This window comes from Xiphophorus couchianus, chromosome 4 (genome assembly GCF_001444195.1).
Source record: "Xiphophorus couchianus chromosome 4, X_couchianus-1.0, whole genome shotgun sequence".
Lineage (NCBI taxonomy): Eukaryota > Metazoa > Chordata > Actinopteri > Cyprinodontiformes > Poeciliidae > Xiphophorus > Xiphophorus couchianus.
The window spans coordinates 14,308,584-14,330,083 of record NC_040231.1 but is presented as its reverse complement, the minus strand read 5'-3'; the positions used below and the strand labels follow the sequence as shown (position 1 = coordinate 14,330,083).

Genomic DNA, 21,500 nt, shown 5'->3' with positions numbered 1-21,500 from the left:
TAAAACAATAGCCTTTAAAATGCAGCAGAGTCTCTGCGGAGTCGGTGGCTATAGCTGTTAGTCCCCGCACGCAGGCCGGTGAGCTCCACATGGAGGCCACCTTGCGCACTTCCCAGTCCTGCGCTCCGCCGCGTCCTGTCCAAGGTGTGACGTCGAGCCGTCGCTCCAGCCAATCACTGCCAACTTCAGGCTGATGCTGAAGGGGAAAGTTGCTGGTAAGTGCTGCATATTTTCTCAACCCTCCTCACTCTCATTGACATTTCAACTCCACGACGGATCCGAAGGTAGACAGATTTTTATATATATATTTTTCTGATTCGGGAGCTACACGTTTCTGAGGAGAAATCCGGCGGAGGGACGAGGCGAACTTATATACGCACACGGATAGGATACACGGTTACACACCGCTGCTGCCTTCAATCCGGTGAGTTTCGCTGAATCACATTAAAAAAAAACAAAAAAAGCTTTCCATACATATATTTTAATCAGTTCTGATGTTGAACGACCTAAACGCTGCTGGAGAATATGCGTATATTTTCCTTTTATAAGACGAGAACGTTTTACAACCTTGACGCATCCTGAAGAAAAGTAATAAAAAAAGAAATTAAAAATGCACAGCATGTTGCTCCATAATCAACGACACAAGCTGATCAGAGTGAGCGGATTTCCTTTTTGTTGTCACTAATGCAGCTTTTATTTAATCCTCACTTTAAGCGCTTTTAACGTATTTCCATAAAAACCTCTGGTGAGTTGAAAACCGCTCGGACTCCATTGATCAGTTCGGTGGACATGTCGCTGTCCAGCAGCGGAATCTCTCACCTGCGGGTCTTGGGTCGATGCTTCCTCAGCTTGTTCAAGTTTTTGGATATTTTGGAGGCGCTAAGTAGTGCATGTGAACCCAATGAAGTTAGACCGGTTCAGTGAATGTCTGGTGAGGGCAACACGAGCTTTGATGAAGAAAATGAAAGAGTTGTGCGATTTGTAAGTTAAGTTATATTTTTGCCTTTGGAAAATGAAAATGGTCTACACCTTCTTATTAAATGTGCATCTATAATACTTGTACATACCTCGCCTGCTAGCAGCCTCGGGTCCATGGCTTTTCTGTGTCTCTTCCTGTCTCGCATGTTGCTCGGTGACTCCATCAGTCCCGGAGTTTCTCCCAGCTTTCAGCTTTGTGCTTTTTCAGACTGCTCACCTCAAGCGCCTTGCAGCAATGAACCGGAACATCCTGTGCAGAAACATGAACATATACTGAACTGAATTCAATTTAGTATTGAGAGAATATAGTATAAATGTAAGGAGCACAACTCAGTATAAACCATTTAAAAAAATTACTTATATGATAATTTCTACAAAAGACGCAATAAAGAGGAGACGAGCAACGTTTAAACAACGGGGAAAAAAATTTATGCTATATTTCCTTATTATAACTCAATATGTTAAAGGAGCTTCCTCTGTTTCTGGTCGCGCTCCACGTGCGCCGCCAAGCAGGGAGAAAAAAAAAAACCTGGCTGATGTGGACTGATGAAATCTTAGAGCAGAAGTTCAATTTATTCGTATAAAGCCCGAATCCTACTTATCCAACGCGTCAATGACATATGCAAATAAAACAACCGTGGCGTCCTCGTGCGTCTTGTTGAAGTGAGTGAACGTGTCAGTCAGAGGCTGTTTGATGAATCACAGTGACAGGAAGAACAGCCGAAGTTCTGCAAATATTTATTAAGCATATTTGTACATGCATATAAGAGACTTCCTTTACAAGGACTGCAACTGCTATAATAATAATAATAATAATAATAATAATAATAAATGTCCTGAATATTTTGTAATACTCATAATGCTGTGTTGAAAATGGTATTTTGATTCAAAAGTTCTAGATAATACAAAAACACACACACACACACACATATATATATATATATATATATATATAGTATTTAAAATATGAAGATAATGTGTTTTTTTTCTAATTCTGCAATCATTGTTTTTAATTAACTCTTCGTTTTCTCAGCTTATAGACTTCTTTAAATGGCAGACGTAGCAATGTATTAATTTGATTAAAGTCTTATATATATATATATATATATGAATATATATGAATATGACAATTTCACTTTTTCTGACAGATTTCCCCTGACAGACTGTGACCTCCAAAAGGAGAGTTTCATAAAAGGCAAACAATTCTAATAAAACAGCAAAGATATTTAAAAAGTGTATCCAGTAATCTGCGTTTTCTTAAATTTGAACTAATTTACCTCTGAAACCTTCACCAGTGAGGTTCAGCTGGAAAACTCCCATATTAGTCAGCATGGTTACTTGACTCTCCACCAGATCTGCATTCCCCTCAGCAAAAAGAAATGTTTTCACTTCAGATCTCTCTATTTTTTACATTTATTCTTTCTTTCCACTTTTTTGTATTTAAAAGTTTCTAGGGGAACACAAACACTGCGTTGCCTCAGGGGGAAATAGCGAGCAGCTTAGGCTTTCCTTTCAAGGCCTGTGACATTAGTTGCTGCTAATCCGAATTGGGCTAATTGCTTTCCTAACATCACCCCCACCCTCTTCTTCAATTATTTGTTCATTTTATACAGTATTTAATTTACAGCAATTAAATGAACTTTATCAGCTACAAAGCTTGAAATAAAACAAAAGAGAAGCTGATATGATCTAAAATATATATTTTTAAAAATGCTTAATTCCCACTAGGCTTGATACAGATTGATGTATCTGGGAAGATTTAGAGAAAAAAAGAAAAGAAAAGATTACAGAAACCTCTTGAGAGTGGAGAGACAACGAATTAGCTCTTAGAGCGGATTTGCAGCTTAACCAAAAAAGAAACCAATAACCTACTGGAGGCATTGTTTCCAAAGAAAACTACTTGACACTCTCACCGGGGAATCTGTCTGTCAGGCGAAGGCAGCCAGGTTAGTGGCGTGCATTTTGTTTTGTTTTGTTTTGTTTTGTTTTGTTTGACAGCTGCAGATTGTGACGAGTGAGTGGCACCAAAGCTAGCACAACAAAAGTGTGCATTTTGTCGAGAGTTTTGCAGAAAAAAACAACAAACCATACCATTTCTGCGACCCTCAGAGCAGTCAAATTGGAGAATTTAAAACGGTTCCTACATGGGGAAAAAAAGAAGAAAAAAAGAAACTTTCCAACCGTCCTCACAGTTCTCCTGGAGCTCTCTTTCAAAAACAACACTACGGATATAGAAAACTTTCTTTGGCCCTTTTTAGCATGTCTTACTTTAATACATCCAAACTCTTGGAAACTGTAAATTATTCAAAGCAATGTAGCTGAGTAACTCTTTAGCTCCTCCTACAGTTTAATTTGGTACCAAGTCGAGGTCCCCCTAATGGCACAAACTCCCGACTAGGAGGAGGAAGAGGTGAGGGAGAAACGGTGGTGTGTATGGGTGTGTGTGTGTGTGTGTGAGACAAAGTGTGTGAGGGGGTGTTTTTGGTCTAATGCATGTCTAATAGGAGGGGTCACTGACGTAAAAATGTTAGGGAACCCCCCCCCACACACTTCCCCTCCACAGCCCCCCCACCTCCTCTTTAGATGATATAAGCTGCGAGCATTCACGGAGGGCCCATCGGCTGAACCACCAGTCTGAGTAAGTAGAAACAAAGCAGCAAGGAGAAACAGATGAATGTGCTCGTTTAGTTTACGGGTTGTTTGATGAGGGAGCACTGGCCAGAGTGTTGTTCCTCACCACGGGACCCTCGATGACAGTTTGAGCCGGTCTTCTCAGCTCATTATCTCGCCGGCCCACTGAGGGCCCCATTCAAGCCGAGCAGACCCTCACTTCCCCCTCACCCCCCACCTCTCTCTCTCTCTCTCTCTCTCTGGCAGAGTCGTTTGTCTACTCATTGAACCCGCAGTCCGGAATGCAATGGTTGTTAGGGAGCCCTCTTTCACCTCCAAAGTGTTTTATTGATGAGCTTTGACTTCTCCTACTTTTTCACATGTCAAAGAAAGTCAAGTGTAGGCCCCCATGACTTCATTTCGTGGCCCCCATCCCTACTAAAAAAAAAAAAAAAAAAGTAGAGAAAAATTTTCTCCCCCTCCCCCTGTTTATGCTCTTCCCCTCTCTCGTCATTTGGTCCTCTCTGAGGCACCCTCAGTTTTTTTTTTTACTTTAGTTTTGACCTCAGCATGCACACAAACCTCACTTCCCTCTCTCCCCGCTCCCCTCTTTTTTTTTTCTGGGGTGCCTTCCTTCCTCCCAGAGGCTCAGAGTTTACGCTCGGACACATGGCGCAGAGGGGTTGCTTTTGGGTGCGCTGAGGTGTGCGGTAATGGTCCAGTCATTCAGCCGGTGCAGTTACGGGGAGCGTGTGGCCATGGCTACGCAGTCATTTGCTTCACTTTATTTACGCGCGTGCTCTTCGCTGTCAGGAAGCGGGAGTGACGTCGCAAATGCACCCCCACCCCCACCCCCTCTCCCTTCAACACCACCACCCCACCTCCCCATAAAATGCAGCCGAGTTGCCTAAGGGCCGCGCTCTTTACGCATGGCGCTCCTTGTTGACAGGAGGGGTATGGCTGTTCGGGAGGGGAGACGGTGATGCTCAAAAAGAATAAACAAAAGCACGTGGTGGGGATTTTTTTTTTTTTTTCCAGAGTGAAGGCTGTGAGTTTTTATCTTACAATAGTTCGATTTAAGATGAGAAACTTTTGCCAATGAGTGACGCTTCTAAAACTTTGGAACAATTACGTTTTATTTTATTCTAGAAGGAGCAGGTGCAGGATTTTATTACAGAGCACCAGACAGAGGGAAGTGTGAGAAAACTAAACTAGTTGTTGCGGCTTATGAGCAACATCTGCAAAGGGGGAAAAAAACAATACGCAAGAATCTCCGTAACGTAAATCGCATCGACTCTTTTAGGAAAGGCACGCTGCTGCTCTTTGTGGTTTTAATTTGGTGCTACGAGTTCCAACATTCACGTGTGCGCTGCTCCGCTGCCGTGGGTTCCGCCAGTTCCTCCCCCATTTGTCCACTTCTTCCCCTCCCATCTCTTTGCAGCACCGTCAAGCCTCAGGTTGGAGCCGAGCATGCCTTAGATTCCCTGGAAGAGGAATAGACGGGTTTTTTCCCCCTTTCTTTTCTTTTCTTTTCCCCCCCTTTTTTTTTTTTTGTCTTTGCAGCTGCTTATTTGCAGCAAGTGTGCACCGGGTGCATTCGCGACCGTGGGCTGCAGAAATTAGTGGGTTGGGAAAGACTTGAGACTTTCTCTCTGCCCCCTTTTGCTTTTCTTCTTCTTCTCCTTCTCCTTCTTCTTCTTCTACTCCGTCGCTGTGGCTCAGTCCTGTTTCCCGCTTTGGCTGTGGTGCAGGGGGGAAAGTGTTTATATGGGGGATGATGACAGAGGTCGGGTCGCGCTAATGGGCCAGTGAAGAGCGGCGGAGGGAGGCGAGGAGAGGAGAGGCGAAGCGCACACAGCCGACCAGGAACACATAACATTAATACACTTGTTCCATCACCAATCAGCATAGGTGTGTTCACTCTCTTTACCCCCACCTCCTTTCCACCATCGCTCTCTCTCCCTCTCTCTACCCCCACCCCCCTCCACTCCTCCTCCCCTTCCACCCTCCCTCGTCTCTCTCTTCCCCACTCTCCCTCATCCCGACTCTCTCATTCGCTCTCTCACACGCCAGCGCACATCCAGCGCCAAACTCCGTGCATTCTGACATCTGAGTTCACTGTCAATCTCTGTCTCCTTCGCAGGGATATCCCCTCCGTCTCCGCCGAAGACCACTGGAAACTAATTTTTCCTCTTCAAAAGTTCCGGGGGAGAGCGAGACATTCAAATCCTGGTCGGCTTTTTGGCTTTTTGCTCTTCCCCCCCCCCCTCCTATTATTTTGGTGTGGAGAGCGGGGCTCTACAGCCTATAGTTTAAAAAGGACGGAGGATGCCCCAAAAAGGTGAGATAAGATTCTATTATTATTATTATTATTATTATTATTATTATTATTATTATTATTATTATTATTATTATTAAAGTAGTATATCTTCAGCTTTAGCTTGAGGATTAGTGGTAAACTCGTGGCTGTGGACCGCGCTGTCTTCTGTTTGGACTATTTCAAAAAGTCCAAGTCGCCTTCAGCGCTTCTGTCGTATTTTATACGCTCCGCATTCTTTCCGTCATTCTGTTGTTGTGTTTAAGTCCATGGATAGCTTACCGCTTATTTATGACAGCACAGGAGACGGGAGAAGAAACTAAATAAAATAAAATAAAAATAGTAATGAAATAATAATAATAATAATAATAATAATAATAATAATAATAATAATAATAATACCATTTTAAAAAAGCCACGATGAGCCAGGACAGTCAGTGATCATCTTGGGGAATGGAGCGCAATGACCCGTTGAGGAAATGTGTCAGATTGATTCATGCAGGCGAGTGATAGAAGCGCCTTCTTTAAAATGTACAATAAATTAAAGAAAGAAAATAAAATAAAGTATTAAAAACATCACATACTCAGGAAGATGGTTGGTTTGTTTGTGTTCCACATGAAAAACTTCCAAAAAAACAAACAAACAAACAAAAAAACTTCCCATCCTTTACGTGCTCTTCTAGTGACCTGTAAGCAATTTGAACTTTCTATACTTATTTAAAATACTGTTATTTTCATTATTTTAGGGGTCAGGGTACATAAAATGTCTCTTATAAAAGCTCACAAAATAATCACCATTAAATAAATCTTTAAAATACAATTTTAGGCATTAAAAATAGAAAATGTGGAACTGCTGCTGCTTTCAAGCGAGTTTCTTAAAACACAAGAATTGATTTAATCTATTAATACATTTGTGATTAGGAAATAAATTAAGCCATGAAATAAAACCTGAAACATATTGTTAAATAATAATAATATTTTTTTAAAATAATAAATAAATAAATATATATATATATATAAACCTAACATTTGACTATTTCTCTAATTAATGTATTAGTTGCAGCAGATATAATTATTTTAACAACACCAAAATGCTACATTTTCTTCTGCATGTTCGGCCTGAGTTTGGGCCTTACGTGGACCGGTTGTATATGAGAGTGTTGTGAGCGCAGCGTCCAGCCGCAAGAATAACGCATGTTGAATTAAGACATTGTTGTTCCGGATTACGACAGGGAAAGAAATGCAGATTAGGTCCTAGTTAACCCCCAGGAACAACAACGTTTGAGCTTTCGACCCTAAATAAATGATTAACCACTCGGGCCTTTATAGGGAGCCTGAAAGCTACAGACTAACAGCCAGCGCATTTATAGGGCGATAAAAAAAAATCTCAATGAAAACATTTTATTTATGCTGTCTAGACGCAAAGCACTAAGTTTAAATGAGTACATCTTGAATTGTTAATTGCGTGATGTATATATATATATATATATATATATTAAGATTTAGCTGCTGACTGATGAGTAACGTGGGTCAGTGTGAAGGAATTTGAATTTGATTAATGACCGAGCAGCTTATTTGTTAAAACACGTTATAATCTAAAAGTAATGGTGGCCCCTGCTTGCGTCTTCCCAATCTAGTCTCGGCCTATACACGCATGTCTCTGGGAGACAAGGACTGTGGAGCCTCCTTTTTCCCCCCTTTTCCTCCTTTCTCTTTGCACACAACACAGCTCCACATGGAGGGAGAAAATGAAAACTTCAGACTTCTCCCTGGCCTGGCCCCCTTTTTTTTTATCTGTTTCCCCCCTCTCTCTTTTTCAATAGCTTCTTTACGGCATTTGTCTTTTCCAATTGAGCGCCCCACTGCGCTGTTGTGTCGTTAAAAAACCGCTTTACAACCCGCACCAGCAGCACCGAACAACCACCAAATATTTATAACAAGAAATTACTTATTGGAAAAAAAAACCCCCAAAACATTTATATCTCCCCACCCTCATCTATGAGAGCAGGGCAAACAAAACCAGCATTGACGCACCAGCGGCAGCGGGGTCACGGCCGTGTGTGTGTGTGTGTGTGTGTGTGTGTGATAGAGAGAGAGCGAGACAGAGAGAGACAGAGAGAGACAGACAGACAGAAGAGAGAGAGGGAGAGGAGTGTGTGTGAATGCTCCCGGAGGGGGTGGATTCATGCCTCCGGCTCTTTGTATTAATCTGAACTTGTTGGTGTGTTTTAGTTGCGTGTTTCTAGTCGCGAAGGCCGAGTTTTCACCCCGGAGTTGGAAGTATATGCAGAGAGGAGGGGACGCAGCATTGTTGGGGTAGACCAGCAGGCTTTGTACACCAGCTCTGTACCCCCTCCTGCTCTGTACTTTTGCAAAGCAATGAGGCGAGGTAGACAACGTGTGCCACTGTACAGTTCCTACACCAAGTCTTTTTTTTTTTTTTTTCTTTAAGGGAGGTAGGGATGTGGGGGGGATGTTTAAAGGCCTCTTGCTGGGACGATGAGAACTGATTTCTTTGTTTAAAGCCCCACAAAATAAAAGCACTGAAAAGAAAAGTGCTGTAAAAAGAGTTATAGGCCCACTGGTGGTTAGTTTGAGTTTATTTTGACAGGTGCTGACATGTATGTTGTCTCACGTCAATTATAAGTCATTTGCTTGGCAACCGGATTTAGATTAATTGTAAATAAAGTTGGGGAGGGGGGAGACAGGGGGAATGTAGACTGTTAGGTTTGAGCAGATCAGTGTAGCTGCTGCTGTGCTAATGTGTTGTTCTGCTCTGTCCTATAGGGAGACATTAAGTAGTGAAAGCGGCAGATGATTGACTAAATTGTTATAGAGTGGACAGTCAACTCTGTTTCCAGGCAAGTTTAATTAAAATCCACATATATGAATATATAAATATAAACATGCACTCAGGATGTAAAATAAATATACATTACTTTTGCATCTGTATTTGTAAAAAAAGAAAAAAAAAGAAAAAAGAAAAACAGATAAAAGAGAACAAGAAAAGGCAGCTGCCAAATTCAAATCGAAAAAAAAAAATGGGAACAATTTTTAAAAATCCTTAAAAAAAAAAAAAAAGTCTAGAACGTATAAAAGCAAGTGAAATGAACATTTTTATAGGAAATTCCTAAATTTGATGCTAACCAGCTTTGTTGTCTCCTTGTGATGCTTAGAATACCACAACCAAGCCACCTGGGAGTCTGGCGTAGCCTCAATGATGCAGAACAGTAAGTTGTTTTCATACATCTCCATTTTATTGTGAAAGTCCTCATTACAGCCGCAGCTTCTTAACGTGGTTGCATGGAAGCAACAACCGCTGACATGTTTGCACTCTCAAAAAAAATAAATAAATAAATAATATGTGTGCTCGTAGAAATTTGCATGAGGGAAGAAATGTTTGCTATGTGATGCTCGTTTCATTGCAGTTAGCTTATTATTTTGTTATTTTGCAATGATATGTATAGGCAAAGTTATTATTGAACAAGTTAATCACACGCCATGCCTCTCTAGAGAGAGAGAGAGAGAGAAATGAGGAGAGAATAGAAGGGGGTGGGTCGAGAGGGAGATTTTTTTTTTTGTTTCTGCTTGAGTTGGTATTAAATAATTGCACAGCCGTCTGCATTAGCGTTAGAGCTGGCTGCCAGGGCTGCATACGAGATGAGCTTCGTAGGGGAAAAGAGCCCCGCATGAAACACGGGGAATGGCAATAATGTCTTATGTAGATTAGTCCATATATTTTTGCAGCACAGACAGCATGAACTAGAAAAAGAAGAAGAAGAAGAAAAAAAAGTAGAAAGGTTCACATTCTAACCGGTGTAGGCTCAGAGAAGGGATAAATAATAAATAAGAATATTGTCATGGGTAGAGGGGGGAAAGCAAAAGATGAAGCTGTTTAAAGTTTTATTCTTGGTGTGTGTGAGTATGTGTGTGTTGAAACATAAGAAGGATAAACATGAAACATTTTCTCTCTTGCTGCTGGACAAGAGGTGTATGACATCTGTGATGAAGGTGTGTGGAATAATTTTATTACATTATTCTCCATATACCTCGATGTCTGTGCTGTAATCTGTGCGCATTTTAATCCAAACATATTGAATAGACGAAGTGGTGGGATTTTTAAAAAATATATATTATGATTATTATTATTATTATTATGATTTATTATTTTTCTATTTTTATTTTTATTTTCCTGCTTGTCACTTACAAGAGATGATGGGGGGCCTTATCAAAGCTGTGTACAAACACCCCTGCGCTCCTGCTTTGCTGCGGATTGATGTTAATGGGATGCTCCCCTGGCTTGGTGTGTGATGTCTGCTGCGAATTGCCGAGGAGATATCACTCGGCCCGGCCCTTTGGGTTGTCTAAAGGTCGCGGCGGCCTCGCCGGCTTTTGTGCTAATAACTCCTGGGTGTATATGGTGGGGAGCGTCCAAATTGACACCATATGTTTTCCTATTAGTCGACTTGCAATAGAATACAAGGGCGCGTAATCAGCGCCAGCGGGCGAGATCGACTGCGGCCACTTGAGGGAATTGCCGCCATGATTAAGACTTAACCTCAGAAGCACACAGAGAGTTTGATTTTTATGCGACGTCCTTATCTGACGGTTTTATTGATCCGGGGGATTTATATGATAGGCATAAATCAGAGGTGATGGAGCGGCGGAGGAGAAGCAGCGCAGCTTAATGTTGGAATGGGCCAATTTCATCGTAAGAAGTCTATTAATTCCACTTAATCCTGGAATTACCAAAAGAGCAAGAGGGATGATAATGGATTTACCATCAATCAGATCCACCCTGGGAGATTATTACACGTTGCGGCCAAAAGGGATATGTTGCTCAGTTTAACAGGTTTGCATCCAGTCAAGTATGAAAGGGATATGTTTTTTTTTTCTCTCATAGCAAAAATAAAGTCTGCACTCATTGTCGAGTGGATGTTGCACAGCGCAGAGTAAAGACACCCACCGACTGCACACAACAGGACTGCAGAGGCTGTGAGCATTTGTTGTCAAATACAAACAAGGGGGAGGAAAAAAAAAAACCTGCATGTCACTTTTAATATGTTAAGAATCCAGGCGCGCCCTCGTTTGTGTGACCGCGCGTAGCCCCTGGCCACCTTAAAACGAAGTCTCCCTCGGAGGGTAAACGAGTAGCGTCCAATTTTGTCTGAGTGATATCCAAATGCAGACAGAAAGGGTCGTTTTATCATGCTACTATTTGTCGTGACGATGCGATTTTCAAAAGCGGAGCGGTGTCATAAAGTGACATGCCTGCCACAAGTGCTCCAACTGATCTTTTCAATTAGCCTCCCATGCATGATCCGAGGCGACTTCCGCCCATTTCCAGAAATTAAGCTCAAACTTGACGTGCAGCTAGCTTTATTTTAAAGACAAATGTCAGGCAGGCTCATCATATTTTCCCCCTCTTCTATATTTGGAGCTTATTTATTGCTAAGGAGCCTCTGCTCCCGGAGTCAATGCACCGGGCGGCAGCGCAGGGGAAGGGAGCGGAGAATCAGAGCGCAGCGCAGGCACTCCGGGGAGTCGGCTTTCCCATTTGGCTTCAGGTTTGCGGGTTTATTCTTTGCTTTACAGCAGTGCAATAAAAATAAGTTTAAGGAAAATTTTTTTTTTCTTTTTGAAAATAAGCTATTCGTTTTTAAGACATTACAACAACAAAAATGTTATTTTGAAGTTTGCATTTAAATGCTTATCACCTTATTTGCGCGTCTTTTTACAGCAAAGATTTCGGATTTATCGCCTCTCGTTTTAAAATAAGTGCTGCGTTTTTAGCTGAATTCAGCCATTCCGACATTTTTAAACGACATTGTGAGGGATGTCGATTATCATTTAGAAGCTTGATATTGGGTGAAGTGCTGGTCTTTGTGGCAGGATGGAGAAGTTTGCCGGTTTGATAAAAGGTTGGTTACATTTACTGCAGGCAGCTGATCGTGCAAATTTGATTTCTGTCCCCCAATTAAGATGTTTTGGTTTGGTTTGTGTGACGCTGCTGTCCTCTGACTCCTGTTCTGCATGTGTCAGCCGCTGTATAACTGTGCTCTGTTTGCTATCAGAGGAGAGCAGCTCTGGAACACCTCTTGTGGGGAAAGGTTTCCTTTCAGTTTGACCGTATGCTGCCTTTATGTTGCATCTTTACCTCGGTTATCCTGTACGCTTTAAGCCACCCTGCTCACCATTACATGAAAATCACTGTGCTTTATCACACAGTTGTTGTTTTTTTGTTGTTGTTTTTTTTTTTTTTACCTGCTTCTGTTGCCACGCTGCGCTGTGGTGTGATGACTCCGACGCTTTTGTCTCCATGTAGGTCACAGTGGCGTAAACCAGCTTGGTGGTGTGTTTGTTAATGGCAGACCGCTGCCGGATTCCACCAGGCAGAAAATAGTTGAACTTGCTCATAGTGGCGCTCGACCCTGCGACATCTCCAGGATACTGCAGGTGAGATTTTAGTTTTTCTTGCTGATTTTTTTATTTTTTATTTTTTTTATTTTTTAAAGTTTGTAAGTAAAAATGTATCAAATCTTTATGCAGACTGTGTCCGCAGTCTGAAAATGATCTCTTGGAGCAGAATGGGAATGACGCAACTCCTTAAAGATAATTTAAAACGCGATTTTCTGTCCCTTTCAAGGCAATACAATTATATAATTTGCTCACTGCAAATGTAATTAGACCGCGAACAACGACGACAACAACAACAACAAAAAGAAAAGTACTCTGCCTGCTATTATATAGAAAAATGCCTAATGTACAATTGAAGGCATATTTTCTGTGTTTGTAGACCCATGATGAAGTCCAAGTGCTGGACAGTGAAAAGGTGAAAATTATTTGAGCCATCATAGACATTCCATTAATAGTCATAAATAATGTATGTGAATTGTGTCTTTTGTTCCCCGCCCAGGTGTCCAACGGCTGCGTGAGCAAGATCCTGGGCAGATATTATGAAACTGGCTCCATAAGACCGAGAGCGATAGGCGGCAGCAAGCCCCGTGTCGCCACTCCGGAGGTGGTCGCCAAAATCGCGCAGTACAAGCGGGAGTGTCCGTCGATCTTTGCCTGGGAGATCCGCGACCGGCTGCTGTCGGAGGGGATCTGCACCAACGACAACATACCCAGCGTAAGTGCATTGACTGGAAGTTGTGTGCATGATTTAATTTGCCACATGAAGTGACTTTTTTTCCCATGCAGTGGAGGTAAAACAGATGGGCATCCAACCATTCAGTCTTATTAAATACACCGCGTTTCAAAGTGGAGGGGCAGTACAGTATGAAATCCCCCCTGACATGCGCCAACCGAGCAGGAACCATTTGTGCGCATTTTAAAACTCCCCAAATTTTAAGATTAGAAATCTTTCACGCTCTCATGTCGTGAACACAGTGAACATTTTTTTATTTATTTTATTTATTTATTTATTTATTTATTTATTTTTTGCAGTTCCTCCTCTGACTCGGATCCTCAGTTTGATCATATGTAATTTGTCATTCAGGTGTCATCAATAAACAGAGTCCTCCGCAACCTGGCGAGTGAAAAGCAACAGATGGGCGCAGATGGCATGTATGACAAGCTGAGAATGCTCAACGGTCAGACAGGAACTTGGGGGACCCGGCCAGGCTGGTACCCCGGAACATCAGTGCCAGGGCAGCCCAACCAAGGTGAGCCTCATTATCACGCAGTGGCGATAGAGACACCTTGACGCACGCGACTTCCAGTCTCCCTCTGATATCGACAATTATAAAGCCGGGCACTCCAGCTCTTATTGATGTGGTCAGTCGCTAATATATTTGATTTGCAGCTTAAATTTAGAAAGAGCTGCCATGCCACTCTGTCTGCAGGCAGGTACTGTAAGCCTGCACCCTCCCTCACAAGTCCATCAATTAAGGGTTTTCTATTGGAGGAAGCTGAAGGCCATACATGCAGACTGAATGCCTCCACTGTCCCAGACATGGATGTGCGTGACAACGGCTTGTCCTTTCAGCAGAGGTGTCCATCCAACAGCCCTGCACTTCCTCCTCTTTTCCACTGATGAAGAGGCGGAGGCAGAGCCGCGGAGCGGTGTGCGCGGATATCAGTACAAAGGAATGTTTTCCTTCACACGCAATGATTGGTTATGGGAACGGCCCGCACTATGTGTAATTGCTCATTAGAGGGGGGCTTTGTGTCTCATTATGGCAACACGCAGGAGCGTGGAGATGGATAGTGGGGCTGCTGTGGAAACGTTCCACTTCAGAGGGCTTCGGTGCTGTTGGGCCTGCGCATTACAGGCCTAACTTTGTGCAGGAAAGATCAGACGTAGCAGATTATGTCTGTAAACCCCCCCCCAAAAAACCCAAACGAACAAATTAAACAAGGAAGTATTTTATTTGTGTTTGATTTACACGCACCACAAGGCGGAAATTTGAGAAAATGCAGAGGAAATGAGAATTTATGTAATGACAATTTCAATATGTGGGGTTGTCACCACGCAGTAAAACAATTTATTAAACATTATTATGATAATAATAATAATAACAATAACAATAATAATAATAATAATAATAATAACATTTATTATTATTAATTATTATTATTATTATTATTTAGTAGTAGTAGTATAAATAATTGTATTTATTATATTATTATATCATTGAAAATGGCTGTTTATACCAAATGTACGCATACAAATACATATTATGTAACTTATAAATTGCATGTTATCATAGAATTACGAGCATTACATGCCAAGCAATGTAATAATAATACTAATACTAATAATAATAACAAAAGTCTTATTGTTGTTTTCGATATAAAATATGACAGTATCATAATTAACCTCAATAATAATAATAATAATAATAATAATAATAATAATAATAATAATAATCTATGCTGTTAATATTATCACCGACCCTTCATGTATTTCTCTCAGGGGATCTAAAATATGTTTTCCATCAGTCAAGCGGACTGAACACATAGAAAGGTTACATTGAGAGTGACAGGGGCCCCAAACAGAAGACAGCTCTATATCCCAAAGACTGACGAATAAAAACCTCGGTGCCGGTCGCCCTCTTTCATCCCTTTCTCCTTCTCCTTCGCTGCCTATATGGCTCCAAATCCCGTCTATAGGATTTAGTCTCTCACTTTCTCTTTCAGTTTTAAGCGGTTTCTCAAGAGTGTTTTGATCCAGCCTCAGCAGCTGAAAGGTGCCGCAATTGGTTCGGTATCTCCCTTTTTTTTATTCTTCTTCTTCTGCTGCTGCTTTTCCGCCTGACTGGCTGAGACACCGCGATACTAAAGAATGAGTTTATTTCCCAGCGCTTTTATAAAGAAAACAAAATCCCATCCGAGCGTCAGTGGGTCTGGCAGACGGATAATAGCTGCACATTCGCTCTTTTTTGTGGATTATCCGGAGCGAAGAAACAAATAGCGCGGACACAAACTGTTGGTCTATAGATGAATACCTTGTCCATTATGCAGCAGGGGAAATTGTCAAGTAACATCAGATGTCCTCCACTGACTCACATATTGAAACATTTGCCTTATATTTCGGCCCAAGTGAACACGTCAATATTTGCTTACAGATCATTTCAAATTTATCATCAAATAGACACATTTTATTTGATGTGGCTGGTGGCGCGCAGGGATGGATCCACGCTTGTTCCTACGTCAGTGAAAGAAAAAAAAAAGGAAGAAAAAAAAGACGCGGGTCTTGACGCCAGGGACGCGCATCGTTGAGATATTACATAAACCTCCCTCCAATGGCTCACCCGCTGCTTAATTTCGCATTAACTTCTCGGTGTGATAATGATGTCCAACAACAAGACAGACATTAGTCGATAAGCCTCGCCCTGCATCTGAAGGGGCCTTCGGGCCCACCGCGGACAAGCAGGGGCAGTGAATAGATTGGCCCTATTTCGGGTTGTTCAGGGGGTTGCATGCTCTCTCCTCACTCATTTGTTTCCAATTGAAGACAGAAATCCTGACTGGCGTGTAGCTGGCCGGGGGACGTGATTAATGATGGTAGTGGATAAGGGTTAACACACTGGACTCAAAGCTCTGTTGACTAGGATCCTCGTACGCACAATGCCGGAGCACTATAGCCTGCGCGCCTCCACAGAGAGAGGATCCTTTTGTCATCCCCCCCCCCATCCTCCTCCCATATATTACACCCACCGAGGGCTCGCTGGTCGTCCCTGGCTGTGTCCATAGTTTAATGGTTCCCCTTACTCCTGGAGGCATTGTATCATTCTGAAAAGCGTCTTCTCCTATTCAAAAGTTGGTGGTCACCTCAATGGCTCTACCAACGCCCATATGGGAGCGACCATTGAAGCGCTGCTCTGTCCTAGAAAACAGAGGGGATGGGTTGGGGAGGGGAGCCGCAGAGTTTTGGGGTTTTAATACATTTCATAGGCTCTGAAAAGAGGCTCGCCACTTCTTGACACATTTCTCTTAACCTTTTGAGAACACAAACCATTGTTGGGAGACGATAAGTGCGCAGGGCCATCCTGTTTTTCCCACAATATTTTATAAACACATTAAAAACTGTTTTTTTTTTTTGTTTTGTTTTGTTTTTTTACACTACCCTCTTTCACGTAGGCACTCGTCAGTAATCTGGCAACACTAGGAAGAAATCGCAATAATTCCTCCAATTTTGAATTAAATTAACCATGATGGAGGGAAAGGGGGGCTTAATTAATGATGTAGCACAGCGCTCTGTACAATTAGCTGTAGGCTCATGCAACAAGATAATTAATTATTCAATTAGATTAAATGAATGTATATTTCCATTAACGATTCCCCCCCCCCCCCCCTTCTTCCCTCCTCTGCTCTCAGATGGCTGCCCACAGCAGGACGGCGCGGGAGAAAACACGAACTCCATCAGCTCGAACGGCGAAGACTCGGAGGAGACGCAGATGCGCCTGCAGCTCAAGAGAAAACTGCAGAGGAACCGCACGTCTTTTACGCAGGAGCAAATCGAGGCGCTGGAAAAAGGTCCAAAAATCAGCAAACTATTTAGTCAAACTCCTATCATATGAAATAATAGCAGCCAATATGTTCCTGGCGACCATATGAATTTATTCTGAGGTGAAAGACAAATAACCTAGCCTTTAAAGGCCATAATAGGGTTTTATGAACTAATATCCACGCACCTTTGTAGTTATTTACTCATGATTTTGTTTGATTGATTTGTTCTATTACAGAATTTGAGAGAACGCATTATCCAGATGTTTTCGCACGGGAAAGACTAGCGGCGAAAATCGACCTGCCCGAAGCAAGAATACAAGTACGGCTTACAACAACTTGTTTTTGTTCACTTGTGAAAGCTTGCAGATAAGATTCTTCTTTGGGGTTTCTGTCTTTTGGGAAGAAAAAAATAATATAGTTATTTATTTATGTACTTTTTATTTTATTTTATCGAAGGTATGGTTCTCAAACAGAAGAGCAAAGTGGAGGCGAGAGGAGAAGCTGCGGAACCAGCGTCGACAGGCCAATAACTCCTCCAGTCACATTCCCATCAGCAGCAGCTTCAGCACCAGCGTCTACCAAGCCATCCCTCAGCCCACCACACCGGGTAGGCCCACCACATACAACTTCAAACTCTTCAGTTTTATAAATATTTTAATATTTCCCAGGTGGAGTCTTTTTTTTTTTTTTTAACTTATTCCTTGTATTTTGCGCTGTGGTTAAAATTCTGGGATCAACTTACCACAAAAAATGTTCCTGAAGATCCACTTTTTAAAATTGCAACAAAAAAAGTCTATCGGGCCTGAAGGAAACTATAATTATAATTTACATTTATAATTACATATGGTAGCTGTTTCCGCATGCAAAATTGCACCATGAAGCTAGTTTTTGATTAAAAATAGACTATAAAAGTTGAGAACAAGGACGGTTGCATACATGTCTAAACTAGCTGACATACAGTAGACTAACTGTCTCTTTAAGCTAAAGTGAAATTATAGTTTTCCAAGAAGTTCATGTAGAACTGACAAGATCACTCTAAAATGTTGGGGCTACTTCCAAAACACATACACACTTGTCAAATAAATGTCAAAATGTATACAGTGACACATTCTATCACTTACTAGTACAAACCAGACAAGATCTGCCTGAAATATCACTAAACAGTAAAAGAGTCACAGTCTGAGTGGACTGATAGAGTAAAGGGGGGCTGTACACTTGAAGAAAAGCTGTGCTTCTCTTTTAATGGATGACTGAGTAAAAATTCACAGCTGACTGTCCGTGTAATTGCAGAATCAGGCAGGAGAGCACACCAGCAGAGCTGAAGCTCATGCTCAAAAGTCAGTCACCTGAGAAGTATTGTACAGTGTCTCTCCGGGCCCATCAGCATGTTGAACGAGACACGGATGAGATGAGCTCTGTTGACCAAAGGACTGCATGTGTGTAAATGAGCACAGTTTCTGTTGTTTTTGACTTTCTTTTTTTTTCTCTATCTCCTTACAGTGTCTTTCACCTCGGGGTCAATGCTTGGCAGGCCTGATTCTGCACTAACAAACACCTACAGTGCGCTGCCCCCCATGCCCAGCTTCACCATGGCCAACAATCTACCTATGCAAGTAAGTGCATAGGAACTTTCAGTTCAGGTTTTGGGATGATGCAGGTTTATTGCAAGTTATGAAAACAAACACGCCTGAAGTAAGTCCAAACAGACACCCTAAAATTCTTCCTAAGAAAAATTACAAATAAAAACAAGAGCAAGAAAGAATGGCTTTTATGACAGGGGAATATAACAAACTGCAGCATAAAAGCTATTACAGACTGCTGAGCTGAAAATATGGTTGGCTAAGCTAATGAATAATTTTCTCCTCATTTTATAGCCCAGCCAGACCTCCTCTTACTCCTGCATGCTGCCTACCAGTCCGCCTGTGAACGGGCGGAGCTACGACACATACACGCCCCCTCATATGCAGGCACATATGAACAGCCAATCAATGACCACTTCTGGTACCACCTCAACAGGTAGGCAGAAAGTTTATTGTTTACCAACAACATCCGTATGGGAGCTAATCGCAGCACTGTGAAATATCTGCCACCTCTCCTGTAATTAGGGGGTACTTCATAGCCATCTCTGATTCATGATCTGTCGCTGCAGCTTTACCTTCCCATCCCGTCTGTTTGAGAGACTTCCATCCTTTAAACGTCCCGGGGTCAATATCAAATCATTTTCTCTCCTGCAGCAGTGTGAGCCCTGTTCATTTCATTGCCACTCTAGGCCATCATGTCAGCCCCACGACTCCGGCACATAGTTTAGTTCCACCCCATTAGGGTGCTGTTTCAGAGGGCCATACATACTGGTTATAGTCATGAAGAGTTAATCATGCATAACCACATTTCCTCTGTGCTAAATTGCTAATTAATTTGATTCATTTGCTGTTGTACTCTCTCTGTTTAAATGCCATCGCCATGGCCTCAATTTATCGAGCTTGCGAGCGTTTCAGAGAGCGGCCGTGTGCAGAGCATTGTGACTCACCGCAGCCCTTCCACCCGCCCCAAAGCTTGTCCGCTCATTTTTACAAGCTTTTAAAGTACAACACTCTGTCCCGGTGTCACCTCTGACTGCACACGGTGCATCCACTCAGCTACTTACGACCTTAAAAGATACTTCACCTCTTTGCTGATGGATTTCTGTATTATGTTTTTTCATTTCTTTGTATTTTTTTTTTATTTTGTCTTTGCAGGACTCATCTCTCCTGGAGTGTCTGTCCCTGTCCAAGTCCCAGGGAGCGAGCCTGACATGTCTCAGTACTGGTCAAGACTACAGTAGAGAGAAGAGCTACTTCACCCTGTAAGCACCCACTCCACCATGGCCCTCCGGCAGTGCTCCTCACAAATACATGGCACAGGAGAGAAAGGGGGAAAAAAAAAAGGCGCGAGAGGGTTGAGGAAGAGGCAACAGACAGGAGAGGAAAGAACGAGAGGGACTCTGGGAGAGCCTTGGGACGTCTGGGCTTTGTTTCCCCCCGCTGGGACAGTGTGCTGTTGTGTAGCTCTAGGCACATTCAAACGAGGACTTGGAAGAGAGAGACCAACAGTGGAGAGAGGCAGAAAAAAAATATGGACCTCTGTAAAGTGCCCGGTGTTAAATTTTTATGGAACAAAAACTTATCCGTTCTTTTTCTATTTCCAACTTCAGTCATTGTTTCCCTTTTTTTTCTCTGATGTGTTTGTAAATGGCCATTTGTATGTTAATATAAAAAAAAGAAAAAACAAGATCAAGTACTGATAGACGGACTGCTAGAAAACCATCTTGGTTTTTCTTTCTTTTTTTTTTTTGCTAAAGGAGAAGCTGAGAGAATCTGCCATGACTATCTTTTAATCTGCTTATATCGAGACTTTCTACCAGCCTTTTGCATGGTCTCTGGACGCATATCATTAAAGACGAAAAAAGCTGGAGGGAAGATTCTTACTGTGACAGAAAAAAAAGAGAAAACTATTTATTGGTCCTATTTGTTGCAAATGGATATTCAGTGGAGGAAAACTCCAAGTCGATCCACCCACTGAGGCCGCGGCGGTCTCGGCCTCTGATACAAGGCCTTGCATTTATTAGATTGGGAATCCTATTAACAGCTCCAAGCGTGCAAAGACGGCACAGCTTGCAACACAAGTTGGACCTCCTGCTTCCGTGGTTGGATTGATTCTTTAGATTACCACCGAGAACATTAAGCGTGGAAAACAGGTGCAGCAAGACCCCCCTGTGCCCCCTCCACGCTTCCCTTCCCCCCCAAACACCTGTATTCTGTAAATGGTTGACTGCGTCTTCGATATAATCCAGTTTGTTAATGTCCAAATGTAAAGTACTTGTCTTCCCTTTTTTTCGGAAATCTTCCAGAAAGATTTCTCCAATAAAAGTCAATTTCAGTTTTACATTCCCAAGAATATTCTATAAATGTTCCATGCATCATGAAATACATTTTTTTAGGGTCAGGTACAATTTGTCTCTTAGGTATAGTTGTAATATAGTGTCCTATGGTCATAAAAAAAAATGTGCAACTAGAAATATTTAATTCCTATAATTATGATTAAACATTGCTTGACAGAGTTTTAAACTTAAGTGTTTGGCAGTTGTTTACAAGTACATATCAGATCTAATCATTGTTGATTGTAAAACAGACCAAAGCCTTTGTATTTCATCTAGAACACAATGTTTCTTTCATTCTGTTTTTTTTTGTTGTTTTTTTAAGATATTAGTTTTGTGTTGCAAAATTTTGTCAGCACATTTTGTTCAACTACATTGGCTTCGAAGACTGCAGTCGAACAGTCCTTATTTATAATTAAAGACCATGGGATGGGTTTTATTTTTCGTTTTCTTTTCTAGCATCATCTGTCACCATGCTCTTTTTTGAGTTTTGCATTTTTGTTTCAGTGTGTACGTAGAACATGGACACATACCGGGGTTTACGTCTGAGCTTTGCTTTTGAGATAAAACACGCTGTCTCTTAAATATTTCAATTTAATTTTATTTAAAATGGAGCTTTCTAAATGTATTTTGTGAAAACTATAAAACATTTTGTACAGTAAAAAAAAAAGTGTCTTAAAGAAAGCCTTTTTTTAAAACATTTTCTTGCGTGCATTTTGAAGCATG

General features: G+C 41.8%; 1 protein-coding gene across 8 annotated transcripts; it reads left to right on the top strand.

Moving 5' to 3' along the window:
• The first annotated feature begins 234 nt into the window (after positions 1–234).
• pax6b (paired box 6b) lies at positions 235–20,964 on the top strand. 8 transcript variants are annotated; one of them, XM_028014313.1, is made up of 14 exons: positions 235–424; positions 5,732–5,929; positions 9,082–9,135; positions 9,893–9,916; positions 12,231–12,361; positions 12,702–12,737; positions 12,822–13,037; positions 13,407–13,572; positions 16,730–16,888; positions 17,098–17,180; positions 17,318–17,468; positions 18,362–18,474; positions 18,736–18,877; positions 19,597–20,964. In XM_028014313.1, exons 2-14 carry the CDS (start codon positions 5,917–5,919, stop codon positions 19,680–19,682), a joined length of 1,374 nt encoding a protein of 457 aa, XP_027870114.1. In that variant the 5' UTR covers positions 235–424; positions 5,732–5,916; the 3' UTR covers positions 19,683–20,964. The 8 variants fall into 8 exon arrangements, with proteins under 8 accessions (XP_027870114.1, XP_027870113.1, XP_027870117.1 ...); XM_028014312.1 differs by lacking the exon at positions 235–424 and adding an exon at positions 4,899–5,499; XM_028014316.1 differs by lacking the exon at positions 235–424 and adding an exon at positions 8,693–8,766 and having other exon boundaries at positions 5,642–5,929.
• Positions 20,965–21,500: the final 536 nt, after the last annotated feature.